This window comes from Anastrepha ludens, chromosome 2 (assembly GCF_028408465.1).
Source record: "Anastrepha ludens isolate Willacy chromosome 2, idAnaLude1.1, whole genome shotgun sequence".
Lineage (NCBI taxonomy): Eukaryota > Metazoa > Arthropoda > Insecta > Diptera > Tephritidae > Anastrepha > Anastrepha ludens.
This window is the reverse complement of record NC_071498.1, coordinates 97,270,979-97,285,574: the sequence shown is the minus strand read 5'-3', so window position 1 is coordinate 97,285,574 and position 14,596 is coordinate 97,270,979. Positions and strand designations below refer to the sequence as shown.

Sequence of the window (14,596 nt, the reverse complement as noted above, 5' to 3'; positions counted from 1 at the left end):
TTTGCTTCGAAAGGAGTTTCGGAGGACTGGAATGGCTTGAAGAAGATCCAACACCCAACACACCCGTTAAGATCTACACGGACGGATCCAAAATGTACACCGGTGTAGGATCAGGGTTATTTTGCGAAGAGCTTTCTATTAGTGAATCCTTTAAATTACCGGATCATTGTAGCGTTTTTCAAGCGGAAATAAACGCTATTCATGAAGCCTTAAAATGGTTAAAGATAAACAGAATATCATCAACGGATATCTGCATTCTATCAGACAGCCAAGCTGCCCTACGAGCCCTGGATGCATTCCAAACAACATCAAGGAGTGTCTTACGTTGTCGCCAATCTCTAAATGAGATGGCCAAACAATATCGTATAATATTATGCTGGGTCCCAGGCCACAGAGATATACCAGGGAACTCTAGGGCAGACCAACTTGCAAGAGAAGGTACCTGTATGCCAGACATAAGTAATTTTATGGAGATACCTCTCGCAGCTTGTAAGCTTCTCATTAAGGACGCACTAATCAATTCTGCAAATCAGAGATGGATTAGCGCTAACACCTGCAAAATTGCTAGGCAAACATGGCCAAGGCTAAATTTACGTCTGTCCAAGAGTATTATAAAACTGAGTAGACTTCAAATCAGGACCTTAGTAGGGGCCCTCACAAGACATTGTCTCATAGGAAATCATGCAAGGAGATTAGGCGTATACACGCATGATTTCTGTCGTAGCTGCAGAAATGAGGAGGAATTGGAAACAATTCAACACCTTTTTTGCACATGCCCGGCTCTAGCCAGAAGCAGAAACCGAATTTTAAAATCCTACTTCTTAACGAATATAGATAATCTATACACTTTAGGTATCAACAACCTTTTACGCTTTGTCAAAAGCTCAGGATGGTTCAATATGGAAAGGGAAATGTAGCCCAGCCCCCGCGGCTCACAACGGACCCATTCCGTGGTCTAAGTGGCTTCGTTGTATCTATGTGCGATGCGGCTGCCAAACCTACCTACCTAGTCATTATAGCAAATTATGGAACCGCTAGTTTCCTTGTTCTTCTCAGTCCCTCCTAAACCACTTGAGACATGTGATAACTATTTAGGCCCGTTAATGCTTATACAGTTTAGAAAAAAAATTCAATGTAGCTTTGCCTTTTCAATGCTCCAACCTATGCGGCTATGCGGTTTTGCAATTACGCGTTTTTCCATAATTGATTTGTTATGAAAATTATTGTAATAGCAATTTGATGCTTAATCGACACGAGGAGTGGATCATTTGAAGTTTCCAATCCGGTCAATGGTTTATATTAAATTTTGGATCTGGTAAAAAGGCATAGATCCGGCGGTTGATCTTTGTAGCTTGCAATAGTAGCTCGTTCTCATTGCGCGTGACTCAGTAGTCTTTATTTGTCGAAGCTTACATTTCACTAGGGGCATTTTAATATTAAATAAATATGCATGCATATACATATCTAAGCACACAGATATAAATCTACACAGTAGAGTTAGTTCCAGAGAACGAATGTATAAATACAAAATAAATGAGACTTAACGAGTATCTGTGAAACGATATTAAAAATATGGTGTATGAACAGTGGCAAATTGCGGCCGATGTCTTTGACTTTTTGAAATTCTCATTTTAGAACAGAGGTCGGCAAAATGGACTTTGCGAGTGTGTTGGTGACAACAGAGTAATCGCACTGCACAGTGGAGAAAAGAGTAAAATTTAAAGACCAAATGTCTTTTGCACTTAATCCTAATTTATTTCAAAAAAATTAAAATAAAGACAAAGAAACTATATACTTCAAAACTTAGTTTAATGATTAATAATATTAATACTTTTGGGGCGGTTTCTGGTTAGAAGTATATTTTTCACATGGCTTGTATATAATTTATTTCTTTGATTGGAACAAATAAATTTTAAATCAGAAAAAATTGGCTCGCAAAATTATGTTGAGTCTTAAAAGAAAGATCATAAAAGAAAATTCTTTGAGCTAAGGATACAATCTGTTATCTAAATTTTTCCAGAATTCAATTATATCGCTTGCATCATAAAAATGTATCTCCCTACGTAGGATTATTATTTCTACTAGAATTTCAAATTCATACTTCCCCATATCAAAATTAAAGGGGTTTTCAAAGAGATCATTGCAATTCTAAATTTTTTTAATGTCGTCAAATCTGTTCTCAAAATTCAAGAAAAGAGCTTCCTAGTTTGGGAATGTGTGAAATGGAATCAACAATTGTTTGTTGAATATCCATTACACACCTTTTCAAACGAGTATTCGTACTGAAATAAAATGGAACTTGTGTACCTACCGCGATTGTTGATCAATTCGACTAATTTTTTTCAGAAACACTACAAATGAGACTAAATCGGCTATTTCAGAATTTTATATAATGCGTGGAAATACTGTCTAACATGTAGATTTCACATTTCTCAGTACGTCGACACCTCACTCATTTTCTCTCTGTAACGACCACTATTATACAACTTGTTCAAACATATACTGCATATATACATACATATAAATACTTAAGAGATACATATGAATGAACAACTACAACATACTCAATATTCTCAATTCTCATGCGAGTATGAGTTTGCTAGCTTCGTTTGCTGATTTTGTTTGGTGTTGCTGTCCAAAGTTTTGCTTTTAATTTTTATTCATCTTTTACTTTGGAAACCAATCGTTTACTTCAATCGGGAAAAATATTGTTGTTGCTGGCAAGTAAAGTGAAACGATGATGCAATAGCTTACTGTATTTCAAAAGATGGGTTACATATGCAACCCAGGCAATGCATTGCAATTTCAAAACCGCCTGATTGCTCTGACTCATTTGTTTCGTAGCCTCTCTAAAACATATGCGACACTCGGCCAAATTTTGTTGTATGTACATATACAATATATACATACATATGTAGCTGAGGCACGTGGATTACAAATTATTCGTAGCTGAAACAACCTTAACCTTAAAAACAGTTCGCACTTATGATAACAGCTTACATACATATTATACATGCTCATTAGGGCGGGTCGATTTAAAAATCGCTCATTGCTCTGTGAAAATCGTATTCTAGGGATCCAAATAAACTTTGCCGAAGGAACCATACCTCTAAAACGAATTCTGATGTCCCCCAATTTGGGTCGAACGAAAAATCCCCCCATCGACCCAAATTGGGGAACATCAGAATTCGTTTTAGAGGTATGGTTCCTTCGGCAAAGTTTCTTATTTTGATCCCTAGAATATGATTTTCACAGAGCAATGGGCGATTTTTTGCCTCCCCACAAATCGACCCGGCCTAATGCTCATGTAAGATACTCGTATACATGTATTGGAATTCTATACGCGTATATTGAACTGTAGCAGGTGAAATAGAATCTGCCTGACAGAAAAAAGTATTCAGTTGAAAATCTGCGTACTTTCAGATCATTCAAATAATTAAAACGTACATCGCCGAGATTGATAGAATACAAGATTGCTAGAGTGAAGTTGAAAAAAGAGCGTAACTTTACCGTGGCATAAATGTAGTTATGTATATGAGGGAACTAAAAAATTTTAGATTTTTTCGCGAGCAAGCGTCATGCCCCCGACACGCACACATATAAGCTGCTGGACAGCAAATGCATGAGCGTGCTTATTATACATATACGACACATAAATGAATCGTGCTTGAATATCGCTACTTGTCATTTGTTATTTTTATTTTTAAACAATTTAAACCTTTAAAATAAAAGTACAAAATAAAAAAAAAACCTGATATTATATTTTTGTGAAATAAACCGAAGCGTCGTACTAGAATGCGCAACAAAATATTTTTTCTAGATGCTTGTCCCTAAATTTGTTCTATGGCCAAGCAAAATGAGAACATTTTTTTTAACATGCATCCGTGCCGCCAAAGCTTTGAAATAACCATTGAATTCCTATGGGACAAATGCACTTTTTCGTAAATTTAGTATAAAATGTTTACAAAGCGATATTATTTAATATCCTCGTTTAGATATTCTCCTTTTGGTTGGTTGGTTTAAGGGTGACCCCGCATCGGAGTGCCACATAGACCGCAAGTTGGGTCCGTTGTGTTGCCCTAGAGCTCATTATTTTAAATGATTTCCCCACCTAACCGAGATTTTTATTGTAGATTTTGGTCAAAGATATTAATTCGTTTCGAAAATTTGATGAGAGATTCGATTTTCAGGTCCGAGAGTACTGAAAGATTGTCAATTGTTGGAGAGCCTAGAAGAGCGAGTCGACTTCTGGCTAGACCCGGACAACTGCACAGCAAATGTCTGCTCAATACTTCCTCATCTTCGTCCTCGCAGTATCTGCACGTTTTGAGGAACACCGAGCCGACGTGCGTGAGTGCCCAAAAGGCAGTGGCCGTTGATAAGAGATGTTATATGCCTTAGTTCGTGTTTCGAAAGACTTATAAGGGTTTTTGTCTGTTTCAGATTGTAGGATGGCCAGATTTGTCTGGTCGTAACGCAAGTAGTTTCCACTCGCCACCTCCGATCAGCAATGCTGTGAAATTCTCGATCGATGAGCATTTTACATGTTGAGAGCGGAATGTGGATTGTGGGTAAGTTACTAACATTTGATTGCGCAGCTCCAGCTCTTGCGAGCTCATCAGCTTTGCAGTTACCTTCGAATCCACTGTGACCCGGTATCCAGATAACTTGGACAGAATTCTGAACACTTATCTCGTTAAGAGATAAGAGACAGGATCGAACCACGTCTAAGTGGGTATAAGAGGAGCTGAGTGCTCGAACGGCCGCTTGACTGTCGGTGAAAAAGCGGATATCCTCTAGTAATATTCTATTTTCTAAGAGAGTTTTCGCAGCATACCAGATAGCGCATACTTCCGCTTGGAATACGCTACAGTAGTCGGGTAATCTAAATGATAGATTGATGTGAGGGGAATTGGAAAAGATTCCAAATCTCACTTTGCCGTCTTGTTTTGAACCATCTGTATATATATGTAATCAGAGGGCCATCGATTTCGGTAAGATTTGTCTTCCATACTTCCCTAGTTGGGAGTGAACAGGAGAATAGCAAGGGTGGTGATGGAAGACTTACATGATAGTCTATGTCGGAAGAGATAACAGTGTTCCTGTTCAGTATGGCCGAATGGCCAAGATACTTATTCCATTGCGATATAGCAATTATGCGTGTCGCTGCAATCGCTTTGCCAGCCAGATCGATAGGGAACAAGTGAAGCAACGTGTTTAGAGCCTTAGTAGGTGTTGTACTTAAGCATCCTGTTATCAGGCGGCAGGCTGTTCTTTGAACTCGATCAATTGTGGCTACTCTACACCGTTTTTCGAGTGCTGTCCACCATACAACCACACCGTAGAAGAGTATCGGTTTGATGATCGAGGTATATATCCAATAAATGATCCGAGGTGAAAAACCCCAGGTTTTGTCTATAGCTTTCTTACAAGTATAGAGAGCTATGAAGGCTTTTTTACATCTGTTTTCGATGTTCAATTTCCAACTCAACTTCCTATCTAGAATAACTCCTAGATATTTATCAGATAGAAGTAATGATTCCCCTTTTAAAGTTATTGTTTGCAGTGGAGGAGATTGTTGTTTCCTATTGAAGAGAACAAGATCTGTCTTTGCTGGATTCGCATTTAGTCCGCATTCGGTGCACCATTTTGACAGAATATTGATTGAGCGTTGCATGAGCTCAGTGAGGGTATTCAGGTATTTGCCTGACACGCAGAGAGCAATATCATCTGCATAGGCTACAACCTTGCAGCCAGCTCTTTCGAGATTTCGAAGCAAACTGTTTACAGATTCCAGAGAAGGGGTGAAAGTACTCCGCCTTGAGGAGTGCCTTTGACGGCGTACATTCTCATGCGGCTTAACCCAAGCTCTGAAGTGATTATTCTATTTTGGAGCATTTGTTCGATCATCTTTCGGATGGCAATTTCAGACAAAAAAGCGTTGGGTTCAATATTTTTTAAAGCACCTTCTATGTCCATAAATGCGACAAGAGAGTACTCTTTATTGTGAAGGGAAGTTTCTACTGTTTGCACCAGTGAATGAAGTGCCGTTTCAGTCGATTTCCCTTTAGTGTAGGCATGTTGTGCCTCAGAGATCAACTTAGTATCAAGTTGGGTTTTGATTTGCTCATCTAAGACTTTTTCAAAAGCCTTTAAGCAAAAAGAGGTTAGGCTAATGGGCCTGAAGTCGTTTGGTTTGCAGTGTGAAGGCTTCTCCGTTTTCGGAATGAATACTACCTTCGATTTCTTCCAAATTGTCGGAAGGTAGGAGAGATTTAAACACTTGTTAAAGATCCTTGTTAACCAAGGCAGTAGAATTTCCAGTCCTTCTTGAAGTTCTGCTGGAATGATGTTGTCAGGACCTGGTGATTTAAATTTTTTAAAACTTAGTATTGCTGTAGAGATGCTATTAGAGCTGATTAGATCTGATCTATTCCCATAATTACTCTGAAGAGTGCTGGGAAGTGCAGGTAAGTTGGCAACACAGCCTGGAAAGTGAGATTCTAGAAGTATTCTAAGAGTGTGGTCAGTTGAAGTAGTCCAAGCTCCATCTTGAGTCATGATAAAACTGGGAGAGACTGGGTTTGAAGAAAGAATCTTGCGTAGTCTGCTTACTTCTGAAGTGTTCTCTAATTCTTGAGTGTATGATCGCCAGGATGTGCGTTTTGCACTTCTGACAGCTTTCTTAAAGTCTTTGAGACATTGTCGACATTCTTCCCATTCGTCTGTTATTTTAGATTGGTTAAAGAGTTTCCGAGTTCGATTGCGAAGTTCTGAGATTTCTGGAGTCCACCAAAAAGGTTTATGCTTACCTCCTGTTTTTGTCAGGGGACAAGATTGTCGTGCTGCGCTTTGACACGTCTTCGTTATCATGTTGACAGCGTTTTCGATATCGTTTTTATTTGCCATTTCAAACTGCCTCATATAAGGAAGTCCATTGGCAAGATGTTCTTTATATTTGATCCAATTCATACGTTTTTTGTTAAGGTACTTCATGGGTTTTGCCGTTTCGGCTTTTAAAGTGAATGGTGGTCGGAAAAAGAGTGTTGTTTATAAACACTCCAGTCCTGCACCAGTTGTGTACATGATTCGCTAGCAAGAGTAATATCGAGTACCTCTCTTCTAGACGAGTTAAGAAACGTAGGGACATCACGTCTATTACATATATCAAGCTTATTCGCTAGAATATAATCAAAGAGTTGCTCACCTCGTGTGTTGTTGTTTGTACTGCCCCAAACAATATTATGTGCATTAGCGTCTGCTCCAATAATTATGCGTTTCTGGTTCAGATGCGCCGTATTGACGAGCCTTCTCACTGCTTCAGGAGGAGGCGCCTCCGCTGCGTCGTAGGGCATATAAGCCGACACAATCCAAATCGGGCCGTGGACAGCTTCAACCTCTATGGCAGTGGTGTCAGCATTGCTAAAGGGAAGAAGAAAAGCATTAATATGTTTTCGAATGAGAATACAAGAGCGCGATCTGACGTTAGCCTCACCTTGAAACAAGGTGTAGTGCCTATCTTTCAGGCCGCATATCTTGTCGTTTGATATCCAAGGCTCTTGGATGAGAATGATGTCTTCTCTGAGGTCAGAGAGACGAAGAATGAGGGCTGCTGAGGCAGCCTTAGAGTGATGCAGATTAATCTGCAGCACCGTTAGATGAGCATTCAATGACTGTGGCGTTCGCGTCATCACCGCTATCTAAAAGTCTATCCTCGTCCTCGAGTTGGATGTTGAATAAGTTTCCCACAAGTTCGCTGTTTGATTCTGAGTCGGACTCAATCGTCGAAGCTTGTGAGAGAGGCTTATCGACATCCATCTCGGGGGCCGCCGTACTCTCTTCGCTGGGTGCGAGGAGATTTTTTGGCTGATAGGTCCAGATGGTAGCGGTAGTGGACCCGAATGCCACAATCCCCTTGTGGTCGTCCAGTGCTTTAACGCTTTCCTGGTCCAGGAGCAGCGTGACATGTCTGTAGTTTCCTGAAGGCTCTTCCACCTTAACTACCCTCCAGTTTTCGGTGGGTAGGTTCGGGTTTCCGATCTTCAGTAGCTCCAGGATGGTTTCCGGATCGGATGGCTTTACAGGTATTCTTGCTCTGCCGCGAGGTTTGTTGGGTATTTCGCTCTTCTTGATTAGTTGGAGATTCGCTTCGGGCCATACCTCGCCGAGTCGGTCGAGGGCCTTGCCGTGCAGGCTGACAGAGCGTTGATCTGAGCACGCGATCAACTTGACCCTTGCTTGGAACCAACCTGCGTCAGAGCAGAAAGGAGGGGGTCCTGGGTTCTGCTTCAGAACGTCCAGGTAGCCCAACTGAAGTTTTCTCTCGACAATCTTCCAGTTTGATGGAGAGATGAAACCGTCAGGGTGGCTCTTATCCACCACCGCCATGACCAGACTATCTCTGGCAACTTCGCAGAACTTGCGTAATTTGACCTCAGAGGAAATTTTATGCTTCTTGGGGTCGTTGGAACTAGGAGGATCCTCTGAAGACCGCTGCCGCTTAGCTGCACTCGGTTTTTCTCTGGACGCCTCATACTTCCGAAGGAACTCCCGGGCCCAATCGAGAGTTGACTTTTGTTGGTCGGACAGCTCCTCCTCAGGGGTTTTGCCGAGCTTCTCCATAAGGAAAGTGGCGCGTCTTCGATCTCTGTATCGACGGAGATGAGGAGGGATGGGTTTTCTGGAGACTTCTGTCCGACTTGTTTTCCCAGTTTCTGGCAAAACAGATTTGGTGATCAATTGGTTCTCCGCAACCGAGTCGGTTTTGGAGGAAGTAGAAGCCTCAAGGGAATGCGGTGGTGTCTCTTTGACGGTTTTGCTCTTAGCGAGCACTTTCGCCACCGAAGGGGTGGTTTTTGACCCCGCCATAAGTTTGGTGGAGCCAAGAGGTCTTCCGCGTCGGGAAGGAGTTTGTTGTGTTGTTTGTTGTTTTGTACATTATTTTGCGGTGCGGTCACTCAGCTGACGTGTCAGCAGTCGTGACCTGGGATTTAGATAGGGAAATAATGGGGTTCGCCACGCCAGAGCCCTATGCCGTGGTAAGTCGAATTGAAACTGGGGTGCGACAGATATTCTCCTTTTACTACTGTCCATAAAAATAATAATTTAACGTATAACAGTCGAACATATTCAAATACACGAATAACATTTTTTTTCATTGAAAAAAAAAAAAAATTAGCGATCAATGAAGGGTTAAATATAAGCGTAAGATTATAAAGAAGTCACTTTTTGGCGTTTTTCGTGTTTGCCACTTTCTACCTTCTCCACATGAATTCAACCTACAAATACAACTTTTATGAATTTCAAACCCAACATTCACTTCTATTAATGAGGAAAAGACTTTGTAATGAAACAGTGAGCCGTTAAAGAAACAAATCTGCACATAATATAAAATTTAAATATAATAATGAATGCGAATTGTACTAGACAGGTTGGCCGCAACTGTATGGGCATCAGCTGTCTGTTAGTTGGCTAAATGACAGTAAAGAATATTGTTTACAAGTGCGCAGAAGCATTTTGAAAAAAGAAAATCAGTAATGGATTTCAAACGCAATAGGGTGATTGCTTTATATTTAGCTGGAAAATCATTACCAGCCATAGTTCGTGAGCTCGAGCATCTTAAAGTAAGTAAAGTTTTTGTTTAACGCACCATTACTCGTTACAATGATTCTGGTAGCATCACGAAACGTCATGGAGGTGGTCATCAAAATACTGCAACGTCACGTGAAATGGTTAAAAAAGTGAAGAAGCGACTTGAGCGAAATCCCCGACAAAGTGCCAGTCAAATGGCGAAATAACGGAAAATATCTGACCGCAGCATCTGCTGTATACTGAAAATTGATCTCAAAGTCAAGCCTTTCAAGATCCAAAAGGCGCATAATCTCACACCAAAGCAGCAACAAGTCAGACTTGAGAGAGCGAAGGAGTTGCTTCGCTTGGCCTAAAGCGGTCATTTTCCAAGCATTGTGTCTTCTGACGAGAATATGCTTCAAATTGTGCAATTCGTAAACTCCCAAAACTATAGGGTTTATTTGACCGACCGCTCATACGAGAAATTGAGTCATCGATTTGCCCCCAGGAAGCAGCACCCACCACAGGTAATGGTTTGGGTCGCTGTAACTGCAGATGGGCGCTTTCCAATTGTTTTCATCGAACCTGGTGAGAAGATAAATGCGAAATATTATAGGGAAAGTGTTCTGGAGGTTGCTTTAAAGCCGGGGGCAGACAAATATTTCGGTGGCAGACGTTTCACCAGGACTCGACACCGTCTCACAAAGCCCGAGTGAACCAAGAATGGTTAATAAACAACGTTCCGAACATCATAACGTCCACACAATGGCTTTTAAATTCACCAGACGCGAATCCGCTGGATTATTCTCTTTGGACCATTTTGGAGAGCAAGGTCCGAACTAAAAGATTCACCAGTCTCAAGGCGCTGAAAAAAGCCATTGTCTACGAGTGGGCCAAAATACCTGCAAGTCACATTCGGGCAGCTTGCGATTCGTTTCTGGACCATCTCAAGGCCACAGTCAAGGCAAAAGGTGGTCAAATCGAGCATAAGTAAATTGATTCTTAATTTTGTATTATTTTCACATATTTTCTACTTTGAATTGAATAAAAGTATATTTATGGTTTTAGCCATTTAATTGGTTACACTTCGAGTGCCGGTCCCTGTCCAGGTACACATATAACTAGATTATCTACTTTTTCGCTTAACTCCCAATCCGTAATAAAAAGCTAGATTACCCATACAAAATTAGCGACAGGCTAAGTACCTACCTTGCCAGAAAGCAACATAGATTAACGAAACCAACGCAGGACTGAGTCTTATCGAGGTCCTATGCTCCCGAGTGGAGTGAACAAGGAAAAAAAAACCAATACGGAATTTCTCTCCTGAAATCCAAGATAATAAAATAATTTTTAATTATAAATATATTTTATTCGTACAACCCTGAGTAAATCAAATTGACGTCGACAAAGAAAAGAAGTTTGTAGATATAATTCCAATAAAATTGTTGCTAGATGTTGTTAATTATGCATTCATATTACAGAAAAAACGTCTGTCCATAGTCGCTTTGACCTGTCAAAATTTTTGTAACATCAGTAGATGCCGCTTACAGATTTCCTCCAACTGTCATTATTAGCAGCAAATTGTGGAATTAAATTAACTATTGCTTCTCTTTGCCTTTTCTTCATATCGTTGATAATTAAACAAACCAAAAACAACAAAATATTCCACCATACCAATTTCTATGAAGAAAACCCTTTCAAAATAGTCTTGACAGCTGATTGTCAATTTTGTAGCTAATCTGCCATATGTGAATGGGATTTATTGCTAATCACTGCATATGAAGCACAGAACGTACTTTTAGATACCATATGTTAGTGGAAAATTCTCGCTGGCTCAAAATTACTTCGATTAAAGCAATGCTAGCAATAAACCCTGAAAATCACGCTGCTCCTTTGTCTAAAAAGTATGAAATTAAACGCATATTTCTTTTTTGTTAACATAATTTACTCATCGAAAACTATATTTGCAAAACATTTCTTTTGGTCGTTAATTTTAACTTTGATGTCTTTGCAAGATCGTACCAATGCCAATGGCTTTTTTAGGAAAACATCGACTCTTGCTAGAGTTGGAGCTTGACCATAAATTTGTGGCAAGCGAGCATAACGTTATTGAATCTAAATAGTTTTATACTAATGAACTGATTCTTTAATGGCGGCTGGCTGCCTGTGCCGAACTGCGTACTCTGCAGTCATCGAAAAGTGTAAATGTAAAGTGGATGAAAAGTTCTTGGTGGAAAATGTATATCTCAAACATTCTGGCATCATGAATTGCTGGGACTAGTTCTCATCAATCCCTGAATAGTTTTGAACCATTTAAAAAAAAGCTAGGTACAACAAGAAGATCGATGAGTGGGTGCCATTAGAATTAACAGTAAAATTTTAGTTGAGCGAATGTTCACCTGATAAAATCAAACTATTTTCAAAGCGAATATTCGTAGAAGAAGTAAGCTAAAGTTTCTCCAGCTTTATGAAAGCAATGAAGTTAGTGTTGTGTGTTTGGTGAAATTGTAACGGAATGGTAACAACGATTAATAATGAATTCTACAATTGATACAATAGATTAAAGCAATCAATTTAATTGAAGCAGTCAGAATAGGTCAATAGATAGGTCGTTGCGTTCCATCTGGTAACAACAGACCACATACATACATATGTACATGTTTAATGACGCGAAGAGTTCTGAGAGAGCTTGAGTAGGAATTGGCAAATGCACCGTCATTAAAGCCATTGATCTTTAAAGAACTGCCTTACTGGAACAGAGCTGAAATTATAACCCAAAGTTATGCATGTACTGATTGTTCCACCCACAAAATGGCTAAATATCATTGTATGTACTTTTAATACAGAAAATTACGACTCAAATTTTTCAGCAATTATTGGGTGTACTAGCACCACAGTGGCGCCTTCTCTTACGACTTTTATCCAGCATGACATCGCGTTCCAATTTCTTCTTTTAACTGGCTCAGTTGGAGTCTATTGTTGCAATCAATAGCAGAGCATGCGGGATAAGAAATGTAACCCCACTTCACCCGCAAAATTGTGGCTGTATTTGTATAGTGAGCTCAGCTTTAAATCCAAGTTGAGTAAATGGGATTTAGTTAGTTTGTTAGCGACTCTCGTTGCAGATGGCGGGCCTGGCTGTACGTTAATTGTTGCTGTTTGGTTTGCCGTTCAAGCTGATAGTTAAAATTTATCAGTGAAGTGAATTATCGAAAATAAACAAACCAACCGTTTGCTAATTATTTGAAATGTCGCTGCCACTTCAGAGAGTTGCATGCATAGTCCTAGCATTTATCAACGTATTTTACCCGCTAAGTGTAACGTCGGCACCAAATGATGAAATAAAAAATGTTTTAATACTTTTAGCCGATGATGCAGGCTTCGAGTCGGGCGCATACCTTAATAAATTCTGTCAAACACCTAATTTGGATGCATTGGCAGCGCGTGGCTTGCTCTTCAATAACGCCTTCACTTCGGTGAGCAGCTGTTCGCCTAGTCGCGCACAACTCTTAACTGGGCAGGCTAGCCACAGCAATGGTATGTATGGACTTCACCAAGGCGTGCATAATTTCAATGTGCTACCTGGCATCTCGTCGTTGCCAAATGTGTTGCGCGAAAAGTCAGATGGTCGCATTCTCAGCGGCATCATAGGCAAGAAACATGTTGGCCCTGGTCCGAACTTTCGCTTCGACTTCGAGCAGACAGAGGAGCAACACTCCATCAATCAGATTGGCCGCAATATAACCAACATACGGCACTATGCACGACAGTTCTTCGCCAAAGCAAAAGAGGAAGCACGTCCATTCTTCTTGCTAGTAGCATTTCACGATCCGCATCGTTGTGGCCACATAACACCGCAGTATGGTGAATTCTGTGAACGTTGGGGTTCCGGCGAGGAAGGAATGGGTATAATACCAGATTGGAAACCGATTTATTATGACTGGCGCAATTTGGAAGTGCCGCCACATTTACCTGACACCGACGTGGTGCGTCAGGAATTGGCTGCACAATATATGACAACCTCCCGTTTGGATCAAGGTGTAGGCGTAGTGTTACAAGAGCTCGCTGCACAGTCATTTAATACGAATACTTTAATCATCTACACATCAGACAATGGGCCACCATTTCCAGGTGGACGTACGAATCTCTACGAACGCGGCGTGCGTGAGCCAATGATTATCACGGCGCCCACACCAAAGGCACGTCATCATGAGACCACTGCTGCCATGTCAAGCCTTCTGGACATCTTCGACACAGTCTTGGATGTCTTCCACTACTACACGCCCAATATGAATGAATCCAACAGTGATAGCACCAAGTCTCTGCTGCCAATACTCTTCGAAGAACCTAAGCCCGTCGAGAGTGATGCAATATTCGGAAGTCAAAATTTCCATGAGGTTACCATGAACTATCCAATGCGTATGATTCGTACGCGTCGTTACAAACTGATACACAATCTAAACTTTTGGTCATACTTCCCCATCGATCAAGATCTCTACACATCGCCTACGTTCCAGCAGCTTTTGAATGCAACGATAGCCAAACAACAATTTCCATGGTATAAGACGTTGCTCGCCTACTATGAACGACCCGAATGGGAGCTGTACGACATTAAGGCCGATTTATTGGAACGTTACAATTTAATAGGTAAAGCAAAGTATCAGCATGTATTCGAGGAGCTGAGCACACGTTTGTTCAAATGGCAAGTGAAGACAGGCGATCCATGGCGTTGTGCACCGCATGCGGTTTTAGAGGCGCAGGGCATGTACAAAAATAGTCCAGCGTGCCTAACGCTGGGTCATGAGGCGCTACGACGCCCACTGACGCTCTACGACAAGTATGAGTTGTTGTAATATCATACATAGTATTTATAGTAATATTTATACAAATATAATGAGGAATTATTTTTTTTGTAATTCTAATAATTAGAAGAATAAGAATAACTGTTGTATGCAGAGGTGGACAACTAAGAAGAGTACATTACATTTTTAGGAATTGTATTACAATATATGAAATAAAATATAAA

At 40.6% G+C, this 14,596-nt stretch overlaps 1 protein-coding gene across 1 annotated transcript; it reads left to right on the top strand.

Annotated features, from left to right (window-relative positions):
* Positions 1–12,653: 12,653 nt before the first annotated feature.
* Positions 12,654–14,596, top strand: LOC128858653 (N-sulphoglucosamine sulphohydrolase). The gene has a single exon (XM_054095096.1). It carries the CDS (start codon positions 12,819–12,821, stop codon positions 14,421–14,423), a length of 1,605 nt encoding a protein of 534 aa, XP_053951071.1. The 5' UTR covers positions 12,654–12,818; the 3' UTR covers positions 14,424–14,596.

Bases quoted from the DNA above. Each gene is read 5' to 3' on its own strand.
- LOC128858653 (XM_054095096.1), top strand. From the start codon at position 12,819: ATGTCGCTGCCACTTCAGAGAGTTGCATGCATAGTCCTAGCATTTATC.